A 17,271-nucleotide genomic window follows, 5' to 3' on the forward strand; every position below is an offset into this window, starting at 1 on the left:
ATATTCGTGGCACTTTTGTTGTATCATGCCAGTTTCCTGTATAATTCGGAAAAAATAATTATATGTCTTAAAATTTATCCACATCTGATAATATATCCGAATTTGTTCATTCTTTAATAATATATCTTATACAAACTAGTTCATATACAACAGGATCAAAAGATGATTAATTTCAAATTTAATATCAGCTCAGAAGAAAATATCTCTACCCACACCTTTCTATTGTCCCCTTCCTCACCAATAAGCAGGCCGGGCGATTTCGCAATTGCCTGCGTGACCTAGGGATGTCAACGGGGCCCCGTTCCCCGTTCCCCGACGGGGAATTCCCCTATTAGGGGACGGGGATGGGATCATTTTTTTCCTCACGGGGAGTTTAATGGGGAAAAAAATCCCCCCTGTCGGGTATGGCGGGGCGGGGATGATTCCCCATCCCCCGTCCCCGTTTCCCCGCGGGGCCCCGAATATTAAGTTTTATTTTTATTGAGCTGAATTTATTTAACTTCAATCGGTCCAGCCCAAAAATTTCTACCTAACTACAATCGGCTCAGCCCAAAATTCTTTCTCGATAGCGGGGACGGGGACCCTGTCGGGTACCCATTCCCCGCGCGGGGGCGGGGATGGGGGAATTTTTTCCCCGCGAGCGGGGACGGGGACGGGGACGGGAAAATTTCCCCCGATCGGAGACGGGGATGGTTACCCATTCCCCGCAGAAATATTCCCCGTTGACATGCCTAGCGCGACCTGCATTCTTCAGTGCTTCCTATACGGCACTGGGCTTCTGGATCGTACGACCAGTGCCACGCCAGGGGTACGGCACTATCTCATTCGTCGGTAAATATTCTTGCACTATGCCGTATTGCCGTGTGCAGTTTATCACGACATTATGCAGAGGAACAAAAAAAACAGAATTTTGAGTACAGCAGACTATCGCTGACCTTCAAAATTCAAATCGATAAGTAATATCCGAAGTACAAATTGACAACACGGTATCAACGATAATTGTTCGCTGAAACTAATGGCCATGAATTTATCACATGATCTTGCACGAACAAATTCAAAACCATGAAAGGGGATTTGGTTGCACATGTTTGCAAATTATAATTGGCAACGATTTTGTATGCAGACGTATAACACCGCATCATTAAGTTGAGAGAGAAGTAGGACTAGATAATGAATCAGCTCAGCTCGTTCAATATAACGAGCAGATAAGTCAGTTTGGTTTGGCTTATTTAGCTCACGAGTCAGCTTGTTTGGCTCGCATGTAGCATATTATTTTTTTAAAGGGAGCAACTCATTATTAGGATAAAAAATATATAAATATTTATAAAAAATACATCGATAAAATCATATAATAATAATAATAACATCTATAAGTAAATCATACAACAACAGTAATGACATCTACAAGTATAGTACTTTTTTATATGGTTTAATTACAGGTACAATTGCCGCAAGCTGAATCTTCTGAATGTTTTTCAAATCCACATATAGCACAATAGCAGACAGATCCACATATATATGTTCTGTTACTATAACAAAATATTCCTAAAAAAACATATGAAACAATATTGCCCACATATATGTCTATACATACAAAAGCTGAAGTAATGATCGATAGGAAAAGAAAAAAGATAAAAGTTGTATTGTAACGAGAAGCTAACCAATAAAAAACCAAATAGGCTAGCGATGAACCTCTACATCAAAGATGAAGATAACTAATAAGTAAATTAATGACTATAGTAAAAAAGAGCAATATGATACAGACGATGTCACTAGTTCATTTAGCTCGCGAGCTGGCTCGTTAGATTTTGAAACAAACTAAGCTAATCCAAACCGAGCCGAATACGAGTTGAACTAGCTCGCGAGTTTTGAACTTTTCGTCCAGTCCCAGAGAGAAGGTTTGGGTACGTTTGGATGGCACATGTGCCAGCCCGTTGCCCCCCATATTTTGGTGGAGGATTTTGCCGCCATCGTTTCCCCAACGTGTGGGTGTGAAAATAAGTGTAAGAGCACATGTTAGCCTGGGTGAGCCAAAGCATTGGCTTTGATCCAAACGCCTGCACAATAACTTGGTCAACACCATTTTTTGGCAGGGTGACTGCATCACGTGCCCTTAGAAGTTCAGACTACTACTCCTGCACTAGTAAAGAACTGTATGGACAGGAGTATCTGTTACTCCCGGGCTCCTAGATGCTCTGCACTTCATCAAGCACAAGACAGCATCCACAAGGGACAGATCTCTCCGTTTATCGTACAGCCTATCACCCCCACAAACTCGGTCCACTTGCCAGGACAGGGTCCTTGGTTACATTCTGAGACTCAATGAAGTACAAATCCACAAAGTTTCCAAGGTCATGGAACCTCTTAAATCTTAATCTTACCCCAACTCAATGCACAACATTTCCTGCCTTTTTTTGAACTAAAGTTCCTGGCTCCTCTGCTATGATGATGACGGCGCATGCTGCTACAGTGATATGCTTGTACTGCCAAGTAACAAGATACTAACTCCGTTTTCAAATATCTGACACAGTTGACTTCACGGATCAATATTTGATTATTATTTTTTCACAAATACACACGTAAATTATTCTAAATATACAACATCCTTAAACTACTTTTGATGACAAATCTAACAATACTATATTTATTTTACTTGCTTAAATATTTTAAAAATTATTATTAATCAAAGTTAAAATTACAATAGTACTGGTGTCAACTATTTGAAAACGAAGTTAGTACTAACAAGAAACATGAAAGACTAAAAAATGAACAAAATCTATGCATGCCAATTGGCACGAGGAAATCCCCTAACGTCATCACTGACGTGTGGGCCCAGTGGCCCAGTGGCCCAGTGGCCACACGCGATGTCAGGGCTCCCGGTCGAATTGGCAGCACCACCTTTGCCAGGGCAAAGAAAAAAGTCAAATCGGATTTGGGAACAGAAAAAAGCATGGCTCCGAAGCAACACCAAGAGAGAGACGCAAACAAAGCTGGTTTTATTCGTATTTCAAGGTTCTCTCTATGCAATCATATATCCCAATAAAAGAATCCAAGAACCTATCAAGCTGCTGTTGGAGAAGAACACTATTATCACCATCATTTGTTCAATCATCACCACTTACACCGAAAATATCGCAAAGAGGAGCTAGCACAAATGCCATATCATGTGATAGCTTTGCTACATGAAAAAGAAGTTGAAATTTCTAACCCAATCTTTTAGAACAATTAAAATTGGCTACGAAATGGACCTGTCTGTACATGACATGATATTTTACAAAATCATTTGTGCACACATCTTTTTCCGTTATAGAATCACTGAAAGTAAAGGACATGAAAGAACAGGAGCGGGGAAGAACCTTAATCGCAGCGAGGAGCTGGTTGAGGACGACGATGATGGACAGAACACCCAAAATGGCTACAACGAAATTCAAAAGGAGACCTTAATTGCAGCAGCAACGGCAACACCAGCGGCAATGGAAGAGGACGATGATGATGGACAAAACACCCAAAATGGCCAGGAAGAGCTTTCCAAGATGAGTGAGTTCCCTTGACACCGCCGTTGCATCCAACCACCTGATGCGGGATTGGAGGTGACACTGTAGCCAAGGATTGGATTGAGATCCACAGTAGTTCCAATCCCAAATGATCGTCATGACGGCGGAACAGCGAGGGGCTGCGGCTGCGGCCCGGCAACAAACGGGTGCTGCAGCAGCTGCGCGGCCGTTAGCCGGTTGGCCGGGTTCTTCTGGAGGCAGCAGCTGATGAAGCCCCGGAACTCCGGTGAGGCGGTGGGAGGCGGCTCCGGCGGATCGGAGTAGCAGATGGCGCACATGAGCGCGGCCCAGTCCCCCTGCTTTCCGAGGTTCTCCCCGAAGGGGAACCTGCCCAGGTAGAACTCGAGAATGCTGAGTCCGAAGCTCCAGATGTCACCGGCGTAGCCATCATAGTTGCCGTCGTTGAGGTCGGTGTTGATGCGCTCGGGGCTCATGTAGGCGATGGTGCCGACGGAGGAGTTGCAGGGGTCCATAGTCTGGTTGAGGATGCGCCCCACGCCGAAGTCGGCGATCTTGACGCGGCGCGCGGAGTCGATGAGGAGGTTGGAGGGCTTGATGTCGCGGTGCACGATGTGGCGGCGGTGGAGGTAGGCGATCCCCGCAAGCACCTGGCGCGCCACGTCGGCGAGGAAGGGCTCGGCGACGATGCGGCGGCCGTCGAGGGACCCGCCATCCATGTACTCGAGCAGGATCTGGAGCTCCCCGCCGCGCTCGAACATGCCGTGGCAGCGGACGACGGCGGGGTGGTCAGCGGCGCGGAGGATGGCGATCTCGCGCGCGATCTGGCGTCGCACGGCGTCGTCGTGGTTACCGTAGAGAACCTTGAGCGCGTAGGCGCGGCCCGTGGGGCGGTGGCGCACCATCCACACGGTCCCGCCGGCCCCGCTGCCGACGCGGCGGACGCGCTCCAGCTCCGCCAGCGGGGGCGGCTGCGCCGCGGCGTGCGCGGGACCGCCCGCCGTCGCGGCCAGTGGGGTGGGCCCTCCTCCTGTCCCGGCGAAGGACGGGGGCGGGAGCGGGAGCGGGACGGCGAGGGAGGTGGCGACCTCGCGCTGGGGCATGGGGAGGGTGAGATCCGGGCGCCGGCGCGTCCGCCCCGGCGTGCCAGGCTGGCTCGGCAGGCCGCCCGGTCGCATGGCGTGGGTTGTCTCTGAGAGACTCTCGCGCGGGGCGGGAGGAGGGTAGAGTTCGTTAGCGGGGTGGTGGTGTGGGAGGGGTGCGACTCCGCTGCCGCTCTGGGTTTGTCTTGTCTGGTTGCGGTGTCCGTTTATTGGAGGCCAGGTTGGCCAGGGGTTGGGGGAGGGAGCAATAAGGGCTGGATAACGAGAGAGCTTGGCTAGTTTAGGTAACGAGCTAATTTAGTTTAGCTTGTTAGTAAAAGTATTAATTTGGCTTGGTTCGTGTGAGTCAGCTCGTTTGGCTAACGAAGGGTTATTGGTGATGTGAACAGAGATTCACAATGATGTCGAGATGGATGGGGATCTGGGTGACCGACGGCACGGATGTTGTGGATGAGAGACTGAGGACTGCTATGGACAAAGAATGATGTTGTCGATTCACCGCTCATCGAGTCGCCGACAGCTAGCGGCACGGCGCCTAGGCCTTGTAGCCCTCGCGCCCATGCCTCGAGCGGTCAAGCCCTCATTGCTCAACCACCAGTTGCGACGGCTGCGAGAGAATAGAAATGTAATGTTGTGTTAGGGTTACTAGGGGTGGGGGTATATATTTTGTTATGCAAATAGACTATTGGGTTGCACAATGTTGTATGGGATGTATCCTGGCTAGTTTGCCTTTTGAGCTGCTCGCAAGTTGGCTCGTTTTATTTGGCTCGTTTAGGTAACAAGCTGATTTGATTTAGCTTGTTAATATAATGAGTACAAGTATCAATTCGGTTTGGTTCGCGTGGCTTTAACTCATGAGTCAACTCATTTGGCTAACAGAGGGTTATTGGTGATGTGAACAGAAGTTTGCGATGAAGTTGAGCAGCCGAGATGGATGAGGATCTGGGTGGCCGATGGCACGGACGTTGTGAACAGGGGACTAAGGACTGCTATGGACAAAGGATAGTGTTATCGATTCACCGCTCATCGAGTCGCCAGCAGCTGGCAGCACGACACCTAGGCCTTGCAGCCCTCGTGCCCATGCCTCGAGTGGTCAAGCCCTCATCCCTTGAGCACCGATTGCGGCGGCTACGAGAGAATAGAAATGTGATGTTGCGTTAGGGTTATTAGAGGTGGAGGTATATATTTGGTTCTACAAATAGGCTACTGGGTTACTTATGAACTGCCTCCTGACTGTTTGGCTTGCAAGCTGCTCGCAAGCTGGCTTGTTATATAAATGAGCTAAAACTATTACTCGGCTTGTTAGATTTTGGAGCGAGCTGAGCTTGTTTTGAGCTTTTCGTCCAGCCCTAAGGAGCATGCACGAAGCGACAACCTCACCCCACCTGAGGCATGAGGGGAAGCGGAACAGCTAGAGACTAGACATCTATTACATATCCTAAGGAGTCAAGAATCGATGGCTTCTCGAGGATTCTTCCTCACTGTAGCTACTGTGCCAACATGTAGGCCTGCCACTCTTGACGTCGGTGAGTGGTTTTGTCGCGCTTTGCCCTTCCAACCTCTTCTGGTGACGACGTCCTCTTGCCCTCATCACGGTCAATGACAGTGGTGGCAGCCACACACACTAGGGGGCACCACGACACTTGCGGGAGCGGCTCCTCCACTACCCCCTCCCCCCCTCCGCTGGAGCTCCGGTGCACCCGTCTTCCTCCACACCGGTCGAGCGCCGCCTCCACCTCGCCGACGAACTCCAAGCCATAAGCTCTCCCCAACCCCAGGCAAGCCACGGTGACCTTCGCCACCCTTCCCAAATCATCATGCACCGCTTCCCTCCCCCCTTCCCGTGCCCCAACTCCCCATCGGTGCATACCCGATCGCCACTACACGTTATGGCCACCGTTGAGCTAGATGTCGCCGTTCATGTCGCCACCAGTGACTCAAATGGAATCCTCATGCCGTTTTGAAGCTCATTTAACCCCCTCCCTGGTCGAGCTACACCGCCAGTGACTGGTCAAAGGATGGTCACCCCCTCCCGCTGGGTCGATTTTGACTGAGCTCACACATTTTGATCCCATGCAATGGGTCCTGGACCTTGATCTAGATTGTAGCTTGGTGGATCCAGGTAAAAAAATATTTTAGGGTATTTTGATTTTCGAGAAATTACCAAAAGCAATATTAATTGTATTGATAAATTGGCTGAAATAATCTAAAATGCATGGAAAAATATCTAGAGCTAAAAAAAAATATGAAACAAGTTTTGTTGGGTTTGTATTATTGTCATCTACATGTTAAAATTATGTGCATACATGAAAATGCTATTTTTCACTATATTTACCGAATGTGTTAAATATTGATAAATTCATAAGTAAATACCGAGATGTCCAAAATTGATGAACCTAATTTTATTAGTATTCTTTTGTCATGCTCTGTACAACAAAAAATGCACAATGGGCACGGCGTAGAGCGCCTTTCCGTCCTATGAATGGAGGAAACAGAACTTTATTCCTTTTCCCATTCCATGTTTTACTTGAGCGAGTTATTTACAGCTATTAGTATGAAGCTGCACAACTGTAACGAAATCGACTTACTGGTACATATGCTGGAAAGATTAGTCAACTGATTATCTACAGCTTATATATGAAAGCTCTGCTGGCTCAGTTCCATGAATGGTTGGGAAGATGCTAACTTCAACTTAATCTAAGTATGTATTGGAAGACAGCCAGCAGGAATTGAACAATAACATCTGCGAGACAATTTGTGAACTGTCATCCTTCCCACGGGCGAGCTAGGGGCGCCAATCAGGCTAGTTCCTCTAAAATTGAATCTTAACTTCGCTGACTAAATTTGAATCTTAACTTAACCAAAGTTGAATATTTTTCAGTTAGTTATGTAACATTTTTTGGTATCTTAATTAGTGCAATATTTTTTGATTAATTATACAACATTTTCTAATTAATTATGCAATATTTTTCAGTTCAAAGTGAAGTCACATAACTTCGAAAGGGTGAAGTCAAAGAACCCTGATCCGGAGACTGGAGTAGCAAGAGCCTACGATGCCTCGTTGGAGATGCACAGCACACAGAATGGCGTGCTTATTATTCGGATAGCGAATGATAACAATTTTGGATGCATTGACGCTCCAACATTTTACGGAGTTTTCCGCGGTTTCTGTATACTGGGTTTGATCCACTGACCTGGCCTACCTCTTTCATGCATGATGTACCTATTCAACTATTAAGACTTGTTTGGATCCCCACCGCACAAAGTGTGGCTAGCCACACAAATTGTTCGCCACGGGTTAGCCAAGATATACCGATATAATGTGTTGTTTACATGATGAATTGGATAGTGCTAAGAAGTTGTGGAGTGTAAGGATATGGACCAAATGGTAGCCGCATGAGGTCAAATTTGCTTACCAGAATGTAGTCACAAAGCAACCAGACCCTCAATATGCATATATTGCCGATGACGTGTGTGTGTGTGGGGGGGGGGGGGGGGGGTTAAATCGAATTAAATTCAAAGATGGTTTGGTAGCGACCAAGATCCTGGCCAGCTTAACAGGAGCATGATAAGTGAGATGCAACACGCACCTGGGCGTCGATGCTCGATAGAAGCTGACTCCGCTTTCACAGCACGTGCTCGAATGTAACTAGTGCCGAACGAAGCGAAAGGAGCCCTTTCAAAAAAAAAGAACGAAGCGAAAGGAGATGCAAAGCACACGACGTGTCAATGAACGAAGTCTTCGGTGGCCATCCAATCTTCCCGTGATCAATGATTCTAAGCATACAACTCTTTTTTATCGCAAAAACTTGTAAATCGTCACCACGTGCCGTAAAGAATTTTGTGGCCTGTGCACGTACTTGTTCAGCAAGCGGTAAGGATTAAGCGCACCTGTCGACCTCACTTTCTAGCTCCTTCCACGGGGATAATGGGGAAGTCTTTACCATGCAATGGCGGTCATCAGCAACCCTGTGACGCTTTCATCGCCATAACCGCAGAACTTAAAAGAGGATAATTGAAATTCGATGGACTTGGTGACTTCATTGATGAGGTAGAAGTGACGGCTTGGCTGAGCAAATGCTAACAACATTGACTCTGGATTTTACTGGGTTAGATCAGGTGAACAGGCAATAAGACTGCATCAAATATGTATCTGAAGATCGACAGCATAAACAATGCAGATAGTAACTTGTGTTAACCTTAATATTAATGCACACAATCACCAAGTTCCCCACCCACACGGCAACACGAGTAGAAGACATCAAAACAGACAGCGGGACCAACTCACCATACCGCTTCCTAGGAGCAAGTGGTTACCTGTCAGCGAAACATGGACATGCTCAGAATCACATGCTGCAGTTGCATGCACATGGTTCGGACGACGTTCACTGCCCCCAATAGTCATTGAGAATCAGATAGTTCTTTTAGTGCTCAGCACCACATGAGCACATGATCCACGAAGGAGGATGGTTTAGGTACTCCCTCTGGTCCGAAATAAGTGTTGATTTAGATATCGACACGGTCCCAAAATGTTACTGCAGTGAAAACGAACGCATGAAATCAAATGTTCGAAGGCGATTGAACAGAAGTTCAGAACAATATGCTAAACCTGCCTGTACTAGTTAACTAAAACAAGCTACAGCACATGCACTTCAAGTTATAACGCTTGCCACACTGAGTATGAATTATTGTCTACATGTTAATTATTCTTTACAGAAACAGAGCTTTGTGAATTCGCCCCGGCTTACATTTCATTTCAAATGCACAAAATACAGGTTTAAAGAGCTCTATCAAGAAATCAGTCTGTAGAAACTAAGCCTAGCTCAGTTGGTTGAGGGTGTGGATGTATGCCTAGACTATCCAGGTTCGAGTCTTTTTCGACATGAATTTTGGTGCCTGTTTCTTCTTATTTATAATACTACCTAGTCCCTCCTAGGTCGGTCAGAGTTTTTTTTTTTTTAAGAAATCACTCTCTGTAGTTCCCTATAGGAGTTCCTGAGCGGACTAAACAGCCTAGAAACCGAAAGGTAATTTACTAAAAGCTTCAAGCAAAAGAACAACTGTAAAGACATTATTGTTAGTAGTAGACATAGCATGTCTCGTGGTAATGCAAAATATCAGATGAAGGTGTCAGTACTCAGTCTGCAGAATTTAGTTTTACCCTGGGTGCTAGTACACCACAATTAAATTTGGCGTAATGAGTGCTTTGGGCATGCAAGCACCTATCCTGTCTATTGGATGTTAGAGATAGAAAACTGTCATGATATAAGCTGAGAAAAATAACTATCATCCGTTATAAATCCCATAGATCAGTATTAAGGTATGAACACTCCAACACAACAAAATCAACAGCGAATAAGTACACACAGGAAAAAAACTATGAAAGACCTGACAAGGTGCGTTGTACTTACTGTACTATTATAGCCTTCAATGTTATGTCAGTCATAGCTTGGGCCATAGGTGGCTGCAGGTGGCCCATACGAGTATCTCCATTGATTGCATGCCGAACATTTGTCAAGCTTGGTGCTGTTCTCTAAAGTACAGAATTTACATGACCAGATTCTGTACTTCGCCTTTGCAATTTTAGGTTTTGCCGTACCACAAACTTCACAAATTGGTGCCAAAGGCTGCAGAAGGCCAGATTTAAAAAATGTTTTAGAGAAAAAAATGGGAACAATTAGAATTAGAATGTGTACTGGAAAGAATTAAAGTGAAGACTATATGCAAGAGCATGTCAGAAAATGTGCATGTACCAAAAAGAATGAGAAAAGAAATATGGTTAAATGTGCAAATGGGACTACAGGTTGACATTTAGACAGGGAGAAAGAAACTTTCATCACTTTTCATGGATGACATGGTTTTGGTACTTGTCATGATAGCTTAATAAGGAATTTGGTTTGCATACAATCGAATTACATCTAGGCAATTGCTAATATACTAGGGTACTAGTACTAGTGTTAAGTCATGAAACCTGCAGACTGCAACTATGTCTTCAGATAACATAAGCAGCTGGTCTGTCATGGCTCAAGTGGCATATAGTTACCATCACGTCCACAGCTAGGCATGAATTTTTCACATGTTATGAGTGAAGAAAATAAACAGGAGTTGCAAACCATTTGATAGTTTAATCTACCCCTTGTGTTTGATTAACCATGATGTGAACTAGCCATTTATTATAAACTCAACAAAAAACTAGAATACCAAGGAAGAACTAGGTATATTTGCATCGATAAGAAAAGCACCCAAAACCTATGTGCAAGGGTGCACCCACACCTCGCACCAACTGAACTAGGCTCAATTCCTATTAATACAAGCTCAACAGTAGATACACATCTGAAGCTTGGATATGCCTAGTCTAATCTAATCTAAGCAGGCAGTAAAGCAAGTGCCTTGGGTTAGAGTGTTGCTTATATGCATACCATGTTAATGTTGTGAGTGAATTTCAAAGAATAAGCTTAAACGGATCACAATGAAAAGATTCATTGGGAAACTCCCACTACAATATCGAAGATATTTTTGCTACAAAATATTTGTACCGGGTAAAAGATCTTGCCACGATACATGTATAAACTCACAGTTTTGTAGATGAATGAATTACATTGTTATTTTAATTAGGCACTTTAACACATACTATTACGAAACAATGTGAGCTAAAAACTTGCCTGATTTAGAAGAGTGCAAGCACCACATTCCCACAGTGAACTATCAACTGCATCGGTTGTCGTCCTACAAGAGGAATCATCTCGTGCTGCCATGTGAAATCCAGCTGAAGAGCTGGACTCTCCAAAAGAGTTGGAAAAACCTCCCTTCGTAGTTTTCCCATCCATTGTTGTCAAGTTGGGTGATTCTTTGAGAATAATAACATCATCTGAATCATCAATACCAGACTGATCATGGGATCCACACCACAAATCATCGTACATTCTCCTTTCAGCTGCCATTGCAGCAGCTTGTACTGGACTAAGCGCACTCATAATATCATTATTTCCACCCAACTTTCTTGGACCCGATGGCAATAGAGCTCCATTCCTTGCCCGCTTCTGTGCAGCAGCTAATGTAGCTTGCCGAAGCAATGGTGGTGGTGGATGTATTGTAAATCCACCTAATCGCCTGCCCGTGCCATCAAACCCTTGTCCTTTTCCAGTGATACCCTTCGAAACAAGTTCTTCGCATTCCTTAATCATTTTTCATAAGCAACAGAAGCATGTCTCAGTGTTAAAAATAAGGTACCATATGAGAAAAACAGAAATTGCATTCAACACCTCAACTTTTACAAATGACTGAATTGGATGTGCTTGTGAGATATGAAGTACAAGGATATGGCAAAATTCAGTCAAATGCAACCAAAACAGTTTACGGATTCACTACCTCAAAATCCTAAACATCCCACTACATAGAGCTTGAGCGGAGATCAATTCAGCGAATATTGCAGTACAGAGACATTGTGGGATTTGTGTTTTCTTTTTCTGGTAGGGAATTTCATACCGGTAAATCTCCATTTCCAAAGAACATGCCACAACTTTCTTCCGAAAAATGTTCAGTGTCCTAATCACATCTGTCTTCCGATTTGAATACCCTCCTTTTGTGTTGCTGGTTGGCAATACAGACTCCTCTCCCCACCCCAATCCAAACCTCTCCAGTTGAGTGTATCAAATAATACAAAGTAAAATAGTCGAGTTCTCCATCAATGATGCATGTGAAGTCAGAATCCTATACATTAACAGAGACAAAAGAAGAATCCATATTGTACGGAACAAAACAGGTTCCATCTATTTTAACTTTTGGTGATCATAGTAGCACACCCAAACAAATAATCAATCTAGGTTGGATGTTGTTAAACTCAAAATCACTTTATTTAACCTAACTACAGCATCATTACAAGTATGCCTTTTGGAAACGGAAAATTTTGATATATGCAGTTCTTAATCAAGGGTAAATTTGTTGTGGATGGAATAAATCTAAGCAATCCTTTTTTAAGTGGCTTGATTTGGAGCAGCATATATCGAATTTCATCTCAAAATACAAAAAAAAGCTATCTCGTCATATGCACATAAGGACACCATTCCATGGCAATATATATACATCAGAAACCCACAATTCCAGTGGAATCCTTTTTTTTTATCAATAGCACGAAGCACACAAAACCGCAATACAATTCAGTTGGAATCATTGGATTCTCTAATCTCTAGCAATAGCACAAAGCACACAACAAGGCACGCACCTTGCGGAGCTCGTCCCAGAGCTTGTAGAACTGCGCGTCGTGGGGCCCGCACTCGTTGTGGCTGAGCTCGTGGAGCATGGTGTCGAGCACCTCCTCGTAGGGGATGAAGTCGTGGTCGCGGCCTGCGCGGCGCAGCCGTAGCTTGACCTCCACGCCTGCGTTGACGTTGAGTCCCAGCAGCCTCGGGTTCCGCGGTCTAATTACACACATCACCACCCGATACACGGGACCGACCGATCGATCAGGAGGGGCGAACACATTGACGGGGATAAGGGAGGGTAGGGTTAGGGTTCGTGGGCGGAGGAGTGCTTACGAGAACTCGGAGAGAACCTTGACGCGCCACTTGCGGCGGCGCATGATGGGCTGGACCTGGCTGGCGACGCGGTCGAGGAGCGCGCGGGCGGCGGTCGCGTCGGGCTTGGTCTTGAGCGCGCGGACCTCCCAAACCTTGTGCAGGTCGCCCACCTCCATCGCCGCCGCCGCAGCCGATCTCTCGCCGATGCGGCGCGGCTTGAAATGGATTGGGGCGGAGATGCGGGCGGGCGGGCGGGCGGGAAACCTGGGGGCGTTCACACCACGGGGAGAGGGAAGAGGAGTGCGCGTGCGCGTGCGGAGGCGATTTCGACTGGTTGTTGGGGCTCGAGGGATTTGGGGACGTATTTTGAAGCGGGGAAAGAGAAAGCATCTGCTGCCGTTAGGTTTTGTCGCGGCAAAAGGACGGCTCACAGAATTGTTTGGTGGTACGAATGACGACATGTGAGCTGACTGTTAGTAGGCAATTTCTAAATAAAAAAGTAAGCCAGATATTATTATAATATTTTGGAATGCGTGAATTTCACTGACAATTTATGGTCCAGTTCAATTAGGGTATTTCCGACCTTAAGAACTATCTTTTATTTGTTTTAGCAAACTTTTTTAAAAAATTTGTTTCTACTTTTTTATACCTCATAATATTTATAGTCGTTTCTTATTTTCTCTCTAAAAACTAGTTCTTTAAGATTCTCCTCCGCCCACAAGATTCTGCTACAGATTAGCTTTATCTCTACTCACCTATTTCTTTCCTCTCTACATATCATAGTAATAAAAACTAGCTAATATCTATAGCTATTGGAGCTGCTCGTAGTTAGCTAAGATCAGCTCTAGCAGAGTTGGAATTGACTGCTACAAGGATGGATGTGGACTCCTCGCGTCCGTAAAACGCCTGAGCAGACTCCTTTTTCTGCCGCTACAGTGATGTGACATGCCTACTACAGTGATGCGGAGGCGGTATATTTATTGATTCTCTCTCTAATCTCTACCACTATTTATAGAAGATGACTGTGTGTTCAAAATGAGATAAGAAATAATAAAAAGTAAAAAAATATAGTAATTAGAGATGAAAAAAATAAAAATTAACTTAACAGTGTTAGATGATACTACAATAGTATTATAGAAGATAAATTTCTAAGATCTAAGTTAGTAAGTTATGGGCAGATCCAGTGACAAAAAATTCCGATATGTTGAGCCAATTCTGAATCCTTCCCTCTCCTTAGCTTCGGCTTCGAGCAACAGTGTGAATGCGGATGAAAGCGAAACAAACAAAAAACAACGCAATACCTTTCTTTTTGGGAAAAGATTATGCGGTACCATTATACGAACTGGCTGGGCTATACAAACAAGAACAGTTGGGCACTAGACCCTTAGCACAAGCACACCGTGCACCGTGGAGACATGCACGAGCAACTGGGCAGGCTAAATTGCCGTTGGAACGAGCGATGGGGATGGCCATGAGTCGCCCGTGGCCATCTCGAAAGGCTAAAATACAAATAGAGATAGGCAATCCGACTGTACTCGTCGGGTAATGTTATCCTATACCGCATCTGTCTTGTATGAAACCTCCCACTAAAATCCCACCCTGTGTGGGTAGCGGGCATTTGACAGGTCACCCACACCCAACAAGCCCCTGTCGAGCCGTCACTGCCTGCTCTAGCGCGATGACATCATTGATCCTCATTGTGTTGTCCGCACGACGATGCGAGAGAGTGCATCGGCAGCCACCACACCACCATGTTGCTTCGGGGGATGCGGACCGCATCGACAGCATACACCACCAAGTTGCTCAGCCTCAGCACCCTGTGACACCTGCTTAGAGAGAAGCCTCGTCGGCGAGCACAAGCACCAACACGGCGGTGGCTTCCAGTACGAGAACTAGTGCGGTGAGCGGTGGCAGGGGAAGCCTCGTCGACGAACACGAGCACCAACACGGCGGTGGCTTCCAGCACGAGAACTAGTGCGGCGAGCGGTGGCGGCCATTGCAGGGGACAAGGGAGGGCGAGAGGCCGTGAACACCAGAAAGATATGTGGCGTTGGCCGTGTGGAATGGGGTGACCAGGTGGGGGTCTCGGGGAGAGGGAAGGGTAAGTGAGGGATCTAGGATTTTGATGTCAGGTTTGGGTCTGAGATAGTTGGATCATACAATATCTATTGACCTTAGGGATTGTTACTGGAGCTAGGAGGTCTATGTATACATATATTCAAGACTCGTGGATAAATGAGTACAGGGACTAGGAGAGCGACTTGCATCCACTCCACCGATGGTGATGATTTTACGTGTTAAAAGATCCACTGGGGCAAAAATGGGTCCTAATGGAGGAATTAGGTTTTGGATAACAAGGCCCGTTGCCATCTCTACACACAACCATGAATCGAATCCTCGTTGCCAACGCCGGCTCTCTCTCTCTCTCTGGTCGTTGCATGCGCACAGCTCTCGGCGAGTCTAACTTCACTTGGTCACCTCTTCCACCGACAACAAATAGGCAAGTTGGATAAATAGATCAAGAGAAAATCTACGATTCGTCATCGAATAACTACTGATTCTATAATCCGTCATCGAATAAATTCTATTTATTTCTATACCATCGAATAAATGTTTCGGTTCCTTATATGCTATGGCTTCAGATACTACCCTCCGCTGCACTGTTCATGAACAGTACCCCCCGTGAATAAAAAAAGTCACAAAAAATATGTCGATTTTTGTGCACGCTCTATAATTCATAATCAACCCATTTTAACTGTATTCACCTAAAAATACTGTATAGAATTCAAACTAAAATTCTTCAAAATGTACTACTTTTGTAACTTCTTGCAATTTTTAAGCCTCATAAAAATTTACAAAAAATCTGAGAAAATTTACTAATATTCCTCTGATGTGATGTAATAATTTCTAAAATTATCTCACGTGGTGAAAAAATTAGTTCTTTGTAATACACAGTATTACAAAAGTAGCTCATTTTGAGAAATTTTAGTTTGAATTTTACACAGTATTTTTTAGATGAATACAGTTAAAATGGGTTGATTATGAATTATAGAGCGTGCAAAAAATCGACATATTTTTTTGACTTTTTTTATTCTCGGGTACTGTTCATGAACAGTATAGCGGAGGGTATTATCGGAAGCGGATGGCATATAAGGAACTGAAATATTTATTCGATGGTATAGAAGTAAATAGAATTTATTCGATGACGAATTATAGAATCAGTAGTTATTTAATGACGAATCGTAGATTTGCTCATAGATCAAGGTACGTTGAAAGTTGGTCCTCTAAAAAAAAAACTTGCAAGTTGGTAGGCACAAGACCTTTGATTGCGTCCAGTGCTATTCATCGATAACAAAGAAGTGCTATTTCATGATGATATATTGTTACGTTTGTCTTCAAGGTACGTGTATATATGCTACGAGTCTCAGTACTGAAAATAACACGAGCGTAGAAGAAACAAATATATTACTAATAAGTGTACGTCAACGCAAGCAGCCGTCCTAGCTCAGTCGGTAGAGCGCACGGCTTTTAACCGTGTGGTCGTGGGTTCGAATCCCACGGACGGCGCTCTAACCTTTTATTTTTTTCTTCATATTATAATCTTATTGAAAAAACTGAATATACCCGGTTCTAACTTCTAACTAGTTTATGGTCTTACGGATGGTACGAGTGCATGTCGACTTCGCAGTGCCATACAAGCATTTCTTCTCTTTCCTTTTGTGTCTCCATGCTCGTCCTAGTTAAAGATCAAATAGCAAGACGACCATTTCGACTCTTTCTTCTTCCTCGAATCCGCCGAAGAAGGATATCAGGACTGCTACTGAATCCTTCGTCTTCTTCGCCACCCTAGTTGTGTGTGGAGGATTGATCTCCCCAAACGTCTCGTCTCTCGATCGGTTGGTAGCAGCTCAGCACTGCCTTCTACTAATTTTCATCCTCCGCCTTGACCTTTTCGATCAGTTTACCTGATGTTAGCATTATTTAATTCTGCTAAACAAATTCAAAAGATGAACAGAAGTGCATGAACACATCCGTGCGTGTTGCTGTTCCAAACATGAGCGCATGAGGGCCCGTTTGGGTTGGAGGAAATCCAAAGGAAAATCGTAGGAAACCCATTCCTCCGGAGCAGTCCTCTCTCTC

The 17,271-nt window shown here is 44.9% G+C and overlaps 2 protein-coding genes and 1 non-coding gene across 3 annotated transcripts; 1 reads left to right on the forward strand and 2 right to left on the reverse strand.

Moving 5' to 3' along the window:
* Positions 1-2,845: 2,845 nt before the first annotated feature.
* Positions 2,846-4,920, reverse strand: LOC133930716 (mitogen-activated protein kinase kinase 5-like). Its single transcript, XM_062377432.1, has 2 exons — positions 3,357-4,920; positions 2,846-2,898 (listed from the first exon to the last, which is right to left on the reverse strand). Exon 1 carries the CDS (start codon positions 4,688-4,690, stop codon positions 3,650-3,652), a length of 1,041 nt encoding a protein of 346 aa, XP_062233416.1. The 5' UTR covers positions 4,691-4,920; the 3' UTR covers positions 2,846-2,898; positions 3,357-3,649.
* A 3,871-nt stretch (positions 4,921-8,791) lies between these two features.
* LOC133930717 (DNA-dependent metalloprotease WSS1-like) lies at positions 8,792-13,549 on the reverse strand. The gene is made up of 5 exons (XM_062377434.1): positions 13,150-13,549; positions 12,837-13,032; positions 11,278-11,790; positions 10,027-10,242; positions 8,792-9,150 (listed from the first exon to the last, which is right to left on the reverse strand). The coding sequence occupies exons 1-4, from the start codon at positions 13,305-13,307 to the stop codon at positions 10,054-10,056; spliced, it is 1,056 nt and encodes a 351-aa protein (XP_062233418.1). The 5' UTR covers positions 13,308-13,549; the 3' UTR covers positions 8,792-9,150; positions 10,027-10,053.
* A 3,076-nt stretch (positions 13,550-16,625) lies between these two features.
* On the forward strand, positions 16,626-16,698 carry TRNAK-UUU (transfer RNA lysine (anticodon UUU)). Its single transcript has one exon. It is a non-coding gene; the product is annotated as a tRNA-Lys (tRNA).
* Positions 16,699-17,271: the final 573 nt, after the last annotated feature.

The sequence above is a fragment of the Phragmites australis genome, chromosome 10 (assembly GCF_958298935.1).
Source record: "Phragmites australis chromosome 10, lpPhrAust1.1, whole genome shotgun sequence".
Lineage (NCBI taxonomy): Eukaryota > Viridiplantae > Streptophyta > Magnoliopsida > Poales > Poaceae > Phragmites > Phragmites australis.